The sequence below is a fragment of the Belonocnema kinseyi genome, chromosome 3, assembly GCF_010883055.1.
Source record: "Belonocnema kinseyi isolate 2016_QV_RU_SX_M_011 chromosome 3, B_treatae_v1, whole genome shotgun sequence".
Classification (NCBI taxonomy): Eukaryota; Metazoa; Arthropoda; class Insecta; order Hymenoptera; family Cynipidae; genus Belonocnema; species Belonocnema kinseyi.
This window is the reverse complement of record NC_046659.1, coordinates 93,052,487-93,066,010: the sequence shown is the minus strand read 5'-3', so window position 1 is coordinate 93,066,010 and position 13,524 is coordinate 93,052,487. Positions and strand designations below refer to the sequence as shown.

At 27.6% G+C, this 13,524-nt stretch overlaps 1 protein-coding gene across 1 annotated transcript in view; it reads left to right on the top strand.

The window, feature by feature from the left end:
* The window catches only part of LOC117168723 (myotubularin-related protein 13), a 30,967-nt gene extending 24,514 nt beyond the window's left edge, over positions 1–6,453 (top strand). Inside the window, exons 10-12 of the mRNA XM_033354446.1 lie at positions 659–865; positions 954–1,036; positions 5,382–6,453. Coding sequence (XP_033210337.1) covers positions 659–865; positions 954–1,036; positions 5,382–5,474 — 383 coding nt within the window. The 3' untranslated portion in view covers positions 5,475–6,453. The remainder of the gene's footprint in view (positions 1–658; positions 866–953; positions 1,037–5,381) is intronic.
* Positions 6,454–13,524: the final 7,071 nt, after the last annotated feature.

Below are 13,524 nucleotides of genomic sequence, written 5' to 3'. Positions count from 1 at the left end.
ACTTGAAAAGCGATTGACCAAGTGTATAGAGCTCCAAGGAGATTATGTTGAAAAATAAAAAAAAATTTACCCAAAAAAAATTGTTTTTATACTTCGTTCTAAAGACTTATTGAACTACCCTCGTATGTCCATTATTTTTTTCTGAAATTTGAAATTAAATACAAAATTTGGCCAGGATATCAATTACTAAATTAGGTATCAAATTTGTATGCTGATCAATATAAATAAAATGTTTTTTTAATAATAATAAAATGTACATTTAAATGTTGATATGACTCAATTCTAGCTACATTTTTGATTCCAGGCTACATTTTGCTAAAATTAAGCTCAAGTACCCTGGAAGTAAGTATAAATGAGCAGTAATTTAAATTTTACATTATATTTTTTGTCTCCAAAAAAGTTGTCCTAACAATATTCAACGTGATTTAAAGCCAAAATTAACCATTTTTGCAACCCGCGAAAGGCTTCTCCATAAGATCCCATTTTTGGACACGACTTTAAACAGTTGTAATTAAAATTTTAACTTAGAAAGGGCCCCTAAAAAAGGCATTATGTGAAAGAGGACATATTTCTCCGCAAAAAACAAACTAATTTCAATGATTTTTCATTTGATCGATCCAATAGCTGGACTACCTTAATGTATTGATAATTTTTGCAGGTGTCACTACAATGCAGACGACTTCGCAGCAGTACTACGAGCAATTTTCTAGCAATGTAGCTGAAAACCGAACGCACGAGGGCTATTTGTACAAACGCGGCGCACTTCTCAAAGGCTGGAAGCAAAGGTGGTTCGTGCTCGATTCCATAAAACATCAGTTGAGGTACTACGATGCGATGGAAGATTCACACTGTAAAGGTTACATAGGCAAGTGACTGCATAGATTTCATTTAATTTTCGTAACCAAACATTTGAAGTAAATATTTATATAATATACTGTAATGTTTTACTTTAGATCTTGCCGAGGTCGTGTCTGTAAATCCTGCAGCGCCAATGCAGGGCCCACCAAAGAAAACTGACGACAAATCATTTTTTGATGTGAGTAGAACAAAATCAAGTTTATTATTTTTGATAATACTATTATTTTAGATACTTTCTCTAGGACTTGGATTAATCTCCGCAGATTTGTTGATAATTTTCTCTAAGTAACTAAACACTTATATTCCGAAAACGTAATTAGAAATTTAATTGAAAAGTATGATTTTAATCAGGAGTTTAAAAACACTAAAATGTAGAAATAAAATTAATCATTGCATGCCATTAGAAAATGTTTTCTTGCCATCATAGCGGATTTTTTCCTGTAAGTCTGAATAACTTGTGATAAGGATTGCTTTTGCTCCTCACGTGTCGCAATTAAACTGTTGGAATGTGAAATTAATTTTGCCTCTCTCTCTCAGCAACATCGTTTTGAAACTTTAGTTTTTCAAGAAATGAGATCACTGTTTCAAGATCAAAATTTTCTCTTAACAATAGCAAACTAATGCATTCATTACAAAAAAAATAAAGATTTCAAATAGCTATTTAATAACAAAATTGTTTTAATGGAAATTACTGGAACAAGTACCAATTTGTCACTGAATCCGTTAGTTGTATCTTAATATCTAAATATCTTAAGCTTACAAAATTAAGCAAATTTAAGAAAAAAGTAGTTTTCTACCTTTTTTTAAGGAAAACCTTTCAATGAGCTAGAAGAAGAAAAATGTAAACAAACGGAGATTATTTAAACAATTGTAAATTACTTTTAAAAATCTCTTAAACATGTCACTTGTCGAAAAATTATTAACAATTTTCCTTAGAATCGTAAGAAAATGTTTTTGTTCGTTTTCAGTCTTGCTTGCAAAAATCTACATTTTGTTTTAAATTAGGCCGTGGCCATTTGCACCGAAATATTTGCACGAATAATCAGATTTTGTTGGCCCACGTTCTCTAGGGCTACATGGTTTTGAAGTTTGAAGTAACAGTTGAAAATTTATTAATTGCAAAATAGTTGTTAGTGGATTTGGCTTTAGGGGAATACAAAAATGTGTATTCGGATTAAAAAATTGGCTAATTTTAGTCGTTTTTCGTGTAAAACTTTTTTTTTGCTCGAGTATAAAAAACGATACAAAAACTATTGAAATTAGACAATTTTTCACTCCGAATACAGATTTAAATCAAAACAGGAAAAGATCCTAAATATCTAAAAAAGATGAAATTCTAGTATTTATGAGGTAAAATGAGGTTAATTTTGAGAATGAGTCCTCGGTTTCAGCGCCATTAAGCAACAACAATATTTTTCCTTGTAAGTTTCAGTATTCAGTAATTTATTCACTTAATTTTTTAAAATAAAAATTGAGTGGGTTATAAGCAAATGATTTGTGTGTTTTTTTTTGCTATTCATACGTTGATCCATGCGAGGCATATTCTGTTTGCTTTTTCAAGATACGTTATATATGAAGTTTCAAATACGATTTTAAAATTCAATGTATAGCCTTTAAAATTTTCAATTCACATATTTCAAAACTTAAACATTTTAAATACAACAATTTATAAAAAAAAAGTTAATAACTCAACATTTTAATTTAATATTCATCTCTTTGGTTAAAATGTTTACTGTTTTTATGAACATTCTTTTTTTTAATATTAATTAATTTGAATGAGATTTAAGTATTTAATTTTTTGTTGTAAACTTTTACGTTTTAGTAGAGAACTAATCTTCTTTATTAGAAATTAAGTTTCTTTGGTTGAATAAAACTAATCTTCTTGGTGGAAATTTGAGCTTTTTTGGTAAAGAAAAATTATTATTTGGTTAAAAGTACAACTTCTGTGTTAAAAATGTATTTTTTTTCTGAAAAATTCATTATTTTCATTGGAAATTGATCCCCTTTACTGAAAACTGAACTATTTGGTTGAAAGTTAATTTTTGTTGAAAATTTATATTTTAGTTGCAAATTTAACTGTTTGTTTGGTTTAAAGTTTCCTGTATTCTGTTTAAAATCCGTTTTTTTTTTCAAATTAATTTTTTTACTCTGATAATGTAAGTATTCCGTTTTTGGTTAAAAATTGATATTTTTTAATTTGAAAATTTAACTATTTGGCAGAATTTTCATTTTTTTTTGTTGAAAATGCTTCCTTTGGATTTAAAATTTGGGTTGCATTTTCAACTATACTAAGTATTTCAAATTGAAAATTAAATAATTTTACGATATAAAAGTGGCCTATTTTTAAATTAATAACGTTTAAATCTAAATATTTTGAATTGGAATTGCGTGGAAATCCAAAATTGAAAATTAATTCAAAAATTAAAAAAAAACGTTAATAATTGAATATTTGGTAAGTAGCTTTCCAATTAAACAATCCCATTTCCAAATTATTCTGAAGAAAAATTTGTCTTAAAAATAAAAACATGCAGGAACTAGTAATTAAAAATTGAATTATTTTAAATTTGATAATGTTCCAAAATGAACTTTTCAATTTTACTGCCTCTTCACAGATGAATTTTCAACTATAAATATGGAATTTTCTATTGGGATTAATTAAATTTTCAGTTGAAAAAATTACGTTCAACAAGAAAACTTCCTTAAACAAAAAATAGTTACATTTTCAAACAAAGTGATGAATTTTCAAATAAAATTGTACATACTTAACTGGAATAGTGGAATTTTAAACCTGAAAGATGAATTTTTAACTGATAGAAAATTATATTTTTTTATAATTGATAGATTAATTAATTTATAATTAATAGAAAATTAAATTTTTAGTCATGAAATGAATATTCAAACTAAGAGATGAAGTTTTAAATAAAAGTATAGAATATTTAACTGGACTAATAGTTACATTTTCAGTAAAAAAAATTCAAATAAAAAACACCCAAAGAAAAAACAAGTTTTCAATCAAACAGCTCATTTTTCAGCCAAAGAAATAACATTTTTAAACAATAAATCTTCAACAACAAAAAAATTGATTTTTAACAAAATAATTAATTTAATTCAATTAATTTTCTACAACAAAATACGTAAATTCTACATGAAATAGTTGAATTCTCAATAGAAAAAGACCAATTTCCATCCAAATTGTTGAATTTTGAACTATAAAAGATCAGTTTTCAACTGAAATTATGAATTATAAACTGAAATAGTAGTTGAATTTTATGCCAAAAAGATGAATTTTCACTCCTAAAGATTAAGTTTTCACAAAGAAACACAATTTTCCACGTTTGCATTTTCTACAAAAAAAGATCAATTACTTTTCAACAAAGTTTCAACTAAGAAAGATTAATTCGCAATGAATAATGTAAGAAAAAAATTATATTATAATTCAGAAATACTTCTTTGTAATACTACTTCTATTCTAAAAACAGCTTGAAGTACTTTCTTTATCTAAAATTTAGAGGAGGAATTTTTTCAAACATTCTCTGTTTCAAGTCAGATAAATGAGAAGTAAGCAAATAAAACGTGATAGATCAATTTTTTGAAAAAATTGAGAAAATTATTGTTTCTGTATGTTTTGGGGTTCAAAATCAGACTCAAGGAAAGTTACATTCTTTAAATTTTATGTTAAGCTCACCCTTTTAATTAATAAAAAGCAAGCCTTTACTATAAAGTTTTTAAGGTAAAATTGTTAAATTTTGTAGGTAAAGTTCATTAAATTATATTTGGACGTGAACAAATAAGTGTATTAATATGAAGTACCTTGAGGAATATTTTTAATCTCATTTTGCTATAAAAACTCTTTGAAAGTATGAGAAGAACTACTGACTAATGTCAACAAAAATAAGTACTCTTGAACAATAATAAATTATAATTCAATTAGAGTAAACTGAGACAATTTAAAAAATTCAAGATTCATGAGTTGCGAAATAGTAAATAAATCCGTAACATAATAAATACACTCAGATGACATGCAACTCTAGACAAATTAGAAATACCTCTATAGAATTCCCCAAAATAAAATCAAGAATCCAACAACTAAATTATTATTATTAATTTGTTTTTTAAATTACAATACGAGCATATTATGGTGGTTATCTAAATTTGTTCGTTGGATTCTTAGTTTTTATTGTTAGGAATTCGATACATTAACTCGATTATTGGACGTTGAATAAGATTTTTAATTAGATTTTAATCGAATTTAAATTTCCTAAATTTTAGTAGAAATCGCTTTTCTAAATTAACCATAATTATTAACATGATGAAAACTCGAACTTTGCTAAAATCATAAGTAAATTCCGGTCATGCGTGATGTACGATGGCTTTGTAAAGCTGTCCATCTGGGTTGATTAGTAGAAAAAAATGATCAAAAACGGAGCAGTCGGGGTGGATTGATCTAAAATATACCCCCACGCCTACTTTATAAAATTCTGAATCCCCATTAGTATGATAAATCATATTTATTTAATTTCTAGCTACGCACAAACAGGCGGACCTACAATTTTTGCGCGGGCGATGCGGCGACAGCACAAGAGTGGATCGAGAAGGTTCAAGCGTGCTTGCAGTAGTGCCTCCGATCCGAGTTCAGCTTTAATTTAAATTTTGCAAGTGACTGATAGGATAATTTAAATTTTACTTTGTTAAATACTTTTGTATAGCTTAATTATATGGTAGTAGATGTTTTTAGGTGTTGCGAATCTCGTGAGGACGACAGAGTTTAAAGAAAAAAGACTATGCTAGCAAGCTATGCTCGATTAGTGTGCAGATACCTTGTACATTGTCATTCATTAAAATTAATTTTGTAAGTTAAAGAAACTAGACCAATTCCAATAGCGCGAGATATCTTGAGAGGTTTATCTGATGTGAGGTTTGAAACAGTTTTTTAGTTCTGTTTTATATTTTTTGACAAAGAAACGCGGTATTGAAAGTGAATGTTTATTGAGAGAGTCTACTATTATAAGCTGCGTATATCTGTCGATATATCATTAGATTTAGTAGAATTATGGTTGTTAATTGAAATAAGACGTGATCTCGTTCGTATTGAGACGACATGCCGTTGGAAACGAGATATAAAAAGTGCTTCTTGCTCAGCTTCGAAACTTTATTAGTAATTTCCACTAAATCATTTTTGATGCGCTTATTATAATGATATTATGAATAAAAGTAAAATGGCGATCTGAAAACGTCGTTGGAAATGATAATACCTGTCACATGTACTAACTTCTGTGTAGCACAGATGCCATGAAGACTTATTTAATTTTGAGTAATATTTCTATCAAGTCAAGAAATCTAAAATACAGAAGGAAACAATAAGCATAAAGATTTTTTATTTAGCAGTGTCATCAGTCGCTTCAGTGGCATCTCTTTCGCTTAGCTTTTTCTTTTTCTTTAGGATTCTTTTGTACATTCACTTGTTTTGCGAAAACGAAAACTTCGCCTTATTGTTCGCTTTTGATGTGTACGCGATAATTGTGTTTACTTTAAAAAAAAAAAATTGACTGATGCGCATTTTATGATGTTTGCAAATAAATCATTTCTTTCGTTTAACGGATTGTCACTTTTCTTATAGATTTTTATACAATTTTGTTTCACTTTTATTTTTTAATTTTGATAATAAAAATTATTTTTTAACTAGAGGAGTTTGTTTTTCTGTTTTATTTTAGATTACAAATTTATTCGTCGTAATATTTTTTAAATATATTGAGAATGGTCAAACTGCGATGCGCCACTTGGTGAACAAAATCCGAACTAAAAAGAATAGGTACGATTTTAAAGGTGCATTTTAATTTGCACATAAAGATGTTTATTATGATATCATTCAGTAGAGAATGCACATTTCCAAAATCGTTTCAAAGAATTTAAAAATGCAGTTTTAATTAGAATCGTTTGAAAACGAAGATTGTAGATAAAAAATAATGTTTAGCTGATCAACTGTGAATATAATTTAATAATGAGTTTTAAAATTAAATTGTTCTTGAAGATTTAAAAAGTGAATAATAATTAATTTTACAAGACCATTCGAAATCAGTTCGCAATTTTAGAATTTCCAGTTTCTAACGTTAAAAATTGTGTAAACTATTTCAATTGGAAATTCTTATTAGTTAAACAAATGTAAACACCTTATTGAAACTTTATAAACTGTTTTCAATTTTAAAATAAACTTAAAATAATATATTCATAATTAAAAGCTTTTATTAAATTTCACATATTTTATTTTAAAATATTCAATTTTTAAACGATTCAATTTGAAATTTTTTAATTAAGAAAAATAAGAATTACTTGTTATTTAGAAATGTCTGACTGTTTATTTAAAATCAGTTATTATAGTAAAATATTAAAAACGAATTTTTGAACGATAGGTTTTAATTGTTCTATCAAAAAAAAAACAATTAATTTGTAAGTCAAATGGTTGAACTTCGATGTATAAATAGCAATTAAATGCATATTATTCTATTTAAAAAATCAAGGAAGCTGAAGAATTATTTAGAAATTTTGAAAAAATTCAAATTCAATAAAAAATTTGAAATGATTAGGCCCGCGGCCTAAATTAAAACCCAATAAAGATTTTGGTAGATTTCGTACAAAAAATTTTAAAGATTTTTAAGAATTTTGAATGGCTTCAGAAGATTAAAAAACATTTCCTGTGAAAATTAATAATGATTTTTGTTTTGAAAAGATAATTTTAAGTAATTATTCAAAAAAATTTCGGAAGATTTATAAAATTATAAAAACTGAAAGTGGAAGATTTTAAGGAAATTTGTTTAATTTGGCAGGATTAAAAAAAAATTAGAAAAAATTGGATTCATTTTAAAGGATGTTTAGAAGTAATCGTGCAATTTTTAATGTTTCTGACTTAAAATTGCTTTAATTGATATAATTTTGACTATTTTTTAATTAATTGATTAATTCTTCAATTTAGACTTTAGAAAATTGTAAATGCTAACGTGGATTTATATTTTTTTAGAAAATATTGAGCATTTGAATCAGATTTGAATATAAAACTATTGAGTTAAAATACTTTTAAACTTCAATTTTAAAAGTTTGAAATTCAAGAGTTCCACTTTGAGTGCTTTCAGTTGCTGCTCAGTTTTGATTGGATCAAATGGAAAAATTGTTAGCTTTAGAGTTCGATTTTGTAAATTTCATTAACCATGAAAAATGTTAGCGAACCGGGAAAAAACCAGGAAATGACCTGGATTTCTTTTTTTATTAAAACGGTCACCCTAAATCGTCTATTATTCGTATACTTAGCATAATCTAGATAACATTTCTCGCTAAATACATTAATTATGGTTTATTTAAACTTAAATTTATTGAAACTTACATGAAATAGTGAAATAATAGTTTTTTTAATGTTTAAACCTATTTGACAAACATGTGTTTTTTCACTGTATAAGATGAAAATTCTATCTAAAACTATTTGTTTTTTATGAATATTTGTTTTTTGTATTCAATAATTGTTTTATACTTCACAAAACAATCGTAAAAACACTTTTATGCAAAAATTAATGTACAACTTGAAAATTGTACCTACTCTTTCTAGTTCCAGTTTTCGCCAACAGGTGGCGAAAAGGTAGAGCACCATTCCCAATATTGATGGCGATATTAAAAAGACTAGTTCATTTTCCAAGAGTTTCATTTAAATCTCTTTTTAATTTCGGGCATTGTTAACACTAATCAACTCTTTTCAGAATCTACTCTGGTGACGAATTGAAATTAAATATAACGAGGATTTTTGCAAATTTTTAAGTCTGCACTTCCTGACAAAACATGTTGTGACTTTTTTCAATCAGTTGTCAAACAAAAAAAACTTGTTTTATAATTTTAATTACTGAATTAATTAGTTAAGTAGTTTTAATCATTTTCGTCCTATGAAGAAAAAAGTGGTTCGAAGAAATTTCCTGTTCTCAGGTATAATATTTTTTTTTTGTCTACCACAGCATTCCAGTTTCCGGAACCCTATCTTCAGGATCGCCAATCAATTAACGTTTTCAGAATTCACTCTTCATTAGTTAGTTCATCCTCTGCCAGATAGAACGAGATATTTGTAAGTTTTCAAATTTATCCTTTTTTTCTCATTATCTATAGAGTATTTTAAACAAATATGATGCATATTTTATTTAAAGATCACCTACAAATATGGGTGAGGTTTTAAACATTCTGATTTACTCAAGTGTTAAAATTTAAATAAATTCTAACAGAATATTTTTTAAGTTTGCTATAATCATTCATAATCCAGAATATGTTTGAAAAATTCCGAAGTTTCAGTTTATTCTTAATTTGGAATTACTATATCATGATTTTTTTTTAATTGTTTAGTTTTTAACGGTTGTAGATAAAAATAATTTACATTTGAATAACCGAGAAAAATTTGAACTTCATAAAAGCTCAGTTATCACATAAATATCAGTATGACCGTATGTCAGGAAATTTTGTTGGCCAGGAAAAGCCAGAGAAATTAAGAGTAAAACACAGTCACATTTAGTCACTTTTTCTCCAATCACTTTTTCAAGTAAAGTCACTTTTTAAAATGAAAGTATCACTTTTCTTCCAATAAATTAACCCATGGGGTAATATTTATAGAATGCGGGTGTATATTTTATTTTATTTTAGGGTAATTTTTAAAATTGCAAGAAATTTTCAAGAGCTTTCAAAATTTGTAAATGATTTAAAAGGATTTGAAATATTTCCGGGAATTTTAAAAGATAAGATATTTTTGATTACTTTAAGTAATTTCAATTATTCCAAATATTTCCAAGATTTTAGGATATTTTTAAAAATTCGAAGTAATTTAAAAGAAATTTAGAAAGTTTGGATGCTTGGAAGGATTTCGAAAGACTGCAAAAGAATTTTAATATTCAAGGATTTCTTAAGATTTTAAGATATTTTCAATACTTCCAAGGAATTTTCAAGATCTTTTAAAAATTTCAAGGGATTTCAAAAGGTTTGAATGTTTTTTAAATATCTTAGGGTTTTTTTAAAATAGATTTCAATATCATAAAAGATTTTAAGGATCTTAGGGTATTTTTGAAAAATGCCATGCATTTTTTCATTGATTTCCAGAATTTGATGATTTCAGTGGATTTTAAATATTTTATGGTATTTTAATAAAAGATTTCAAAACATTTTCATAAGAGTTCTGAAATTGCAAGGGATCCCCAGAGATGTTAATGATTTTAAAGGGTTAAACCTAATTCTCTCAAGTTTGTAAAGAATTTCTTATAATAATTATTGTGGAAAATATGGGAAGGTTTTAGAGGGCCCAGTGGGCACACAATTTGGCGACGTCTTCACTTACATCATTACGACAACTTTACGATATCCTATGTCCATGTCGTTTCGGTGTCTTTACGACATCGTAAAAACGTCGTATGATCTAACGATGTCTTTAGGATATCGTAAAGACACCGAAACGACACGGACATAGGATGTCGTAAAAATGTCGTAACGATGTCGTAAAGACGTCGCCAAATATTGTGCCCACTGGGGGTCTATAAGGTTTAATTCATCTTGCAGTTCTCCTTGTATTCTAAAACATTTCATTAAATTCTTTTTAATTTTTTTTTCAATTCGAAAGAACATTAATCATATTATCAATGCACATCCCTTACGAAACTGTACTACAGGGATGACTACAGGATAACTACAGCCGGATACTACAGAATTACACTCGCATACTACTGGTTTACTACAGGCATACCTGTAGTAGACTACACGTATACAACTGGATTACACTGTAGTAAACCAGTAGTATACGAGTGTAATTCTGTAGTATCCGACTGTAGTTATCCTGTAGTCATCCCTGTGGTATAGTTTCGTAAGGGATTAGTCACTTTTTGCGTTATAAATGGGCTCTTTTGATTACTTTTTCCGTTTCAGTAGGTCACTTTTTTAAAGTAAATTAAGTTGTGACTATACTCTAATAATAATAAAATTAAAATGTATAAGTTTAAAAATGTTTTCTTCCATTTATAAAAATGCATTCTATATTAGAAATTTCACAAGATTAGAATTTTGGACTTTAAATTTTAATGATCAGGGAAAATAAAAAATAAGTCATGCAAAAATCAACGAATTTTAAAAATTAAGTTTCTCAGCCACCCTGGTTAAATAAAATTTCCTGCGTTTATCCTTGATTTTACCAGCAGAAATCTACATTGCCATCCAAACCCTTTACCCCCAGGTCCTTTAGCTTCTGCCACGTTATCTGAAAATCGATAGATGGCCTTTAATGCCCCTATTGAGAAAAAGGGGTGCAAAAAAAGAACAGAACATTAATTTAAAGAGGGGATGGCGCAAGAAGTTCCAATTGCAAAGCATGATTCCTGAAACTATATCCTGGGGTGCCTAATTTCATATTCTCAGGTATAACTTTTTTTTCATCTTCCGCAGCATCCCTCGTGGAAATATCCCCTTCTTAACTCTCATATAAGTTTCAAGCTTCATATATGATTTATATTATACAAAAAGCCGGCGTTTCACGTGAAGCTAGGTCTCTACAGCCCTACCTTCAGTATCACCAATCAGGGAACGTGTTCAGCAAAATGGAACCCCAGAAACTTTCTTGAAATTCTCTCATTGGCCAAGATTATTCGAAACCAACCGATGCTGATTAGACCTGAACCAATTTATAAGTTACAAAAACAAACTTAAAAAGGGGACACCCTCCATTAAATGTCTTTTAGAAACCTATGTTTATGGACAAAAGGATATACAGATCCATAATAGAGCCATATAGAAAGTTGATAAATTCTATATGGCTCTACATGGTTCTATATGTCCGTTGGTCCATTGGTATGAGTTTCTATAAGGCATTTAGTTTCTTATAAATTAAAAAAGTAATTAAACTTTCAACTAAGTATGTAGTGAATTTTCAAAAATAGTTAACCAATGAAGATGAAATTTCCACCCAAAGAGATGAATTTTAACCAAAAAATTTTCAGTGAATAAAGTTAAACCAAAAAGATGAATTTTCTACTAAGAATACTAAATTCTAACAAAACACAAGCATTTTTACCAAATAGTTGAATTTTGCACTAAGACAATTAATTTTCTACCAAAAAGGATGTATTTTAAAAAAAAATACATATATTTTGGCCAAATATTTTATTATCCGAAGAAGAAGATTCATTTGTTCGCCAAAAAAGACGAAATTTTAACTATACGCTTTCCCTCACAGCAATAGGATATACCGGGATATCCCATTTGATCCCATTTATCTCCCAGGTTGTCTCAAGGATATCCCAGGGATAACCCGTCGGATATCCCGCAAAACGGAAATTTGGATATCCCAGGGATAACCCCCAGATATCCAGGGTAACTCTGGGACGTTTACGGGGCATTCAAATCTCCCAGGGTTATCCTGGATATCCTAGAGTTATCCAAATTTCCGCCTTGCTGGATATCCGACGGTCTCTGGGAGATAAATGGGATAAAATAGGATATCCCGGTATATCCTATTGCTGTGAGGCTTAATTTTTAAACTAGGAAAGATCATTTTTTTCGCCAAAAATGGAATAGTTAAATTTTTATTTAAAAAAATTTTATTTTCTATAAAAGAAAATTCATTTTTTACCAACGATTTGAATTTCCTAGCAAACTGACGAGTTTTCAAGATAAAGATTTTTCTCTACTCAAAAGTTGAATTTTTCCCCGGAAAATACTAATTTTTCACAAAAATGTAATAGTTGATATTTATACCAAAAAAGATTTTAATATTTAAATATACAGCAGCTGATTATAACAAAAAATACAAATTTTTAAACAAAATACTTGTATCCTCTACTAAAACAGATTATTTTTCAACCATAAAGTTGCATTTGTAACCAAAAAATTGATTTTCTGTCAAAAAATACGTATTTTGAACAAAATCCATATATTTCCAACCAAATATTTAAATTTTAAGCAAAGAGTTTAATTTTGAACCCGAAAATGTGAATTTTCAACAAAAAAGATCATTTTCAACCATAAGAGATTAATGTTAACTAGACATTTGCGTTAGTACACAAAAAAGGTGAAATTGTTCAAATAGGGATGAATATTTTAAAAAATATATTTAAGAAATTTGAATCAAATTGTTGGATTTTCAATCCAAAAAGACACATTTTTAACCGAAAAGGATGACTTTTGAAGAAAATAGTTGAATTTTCAAAAAAATAATTATATTTAGAAGAAAATAATACAAATTTTAAGAAAAAAAGATAATTTTTTAACTAGAAATTTAATAGTAGAAAGTCTACTATTAAATTTCGGGTTAAAAATGTTTTTTTTTTTTTCTTAAAATTATTATTATAATAAATTAGTTCAGCTTTCAAGCAAGTACTTTAACTTTTAACCAAAAATTATAAAAGAAAAATTGAATAGCAGTTGAATATTTAACTAAGAGCGATCAATTTTCAACCAATAATTGTAAACCCAAATAGAGTGAATTTTCCACAAAATAGTTAAATCTTCAATCAACAAATGAATACTTAACTAAGTAGTTCAAATTTAAACCTAGTAGTTGACTTTTTTTTACCAAAAAACATCCATTCTTCATCAAAGAAATTTAATAAGCGAATTTTAAACTAAAAGTCATCATTTTTCCACCAATAATAGAATAGTTGAATTTTCAGTAAA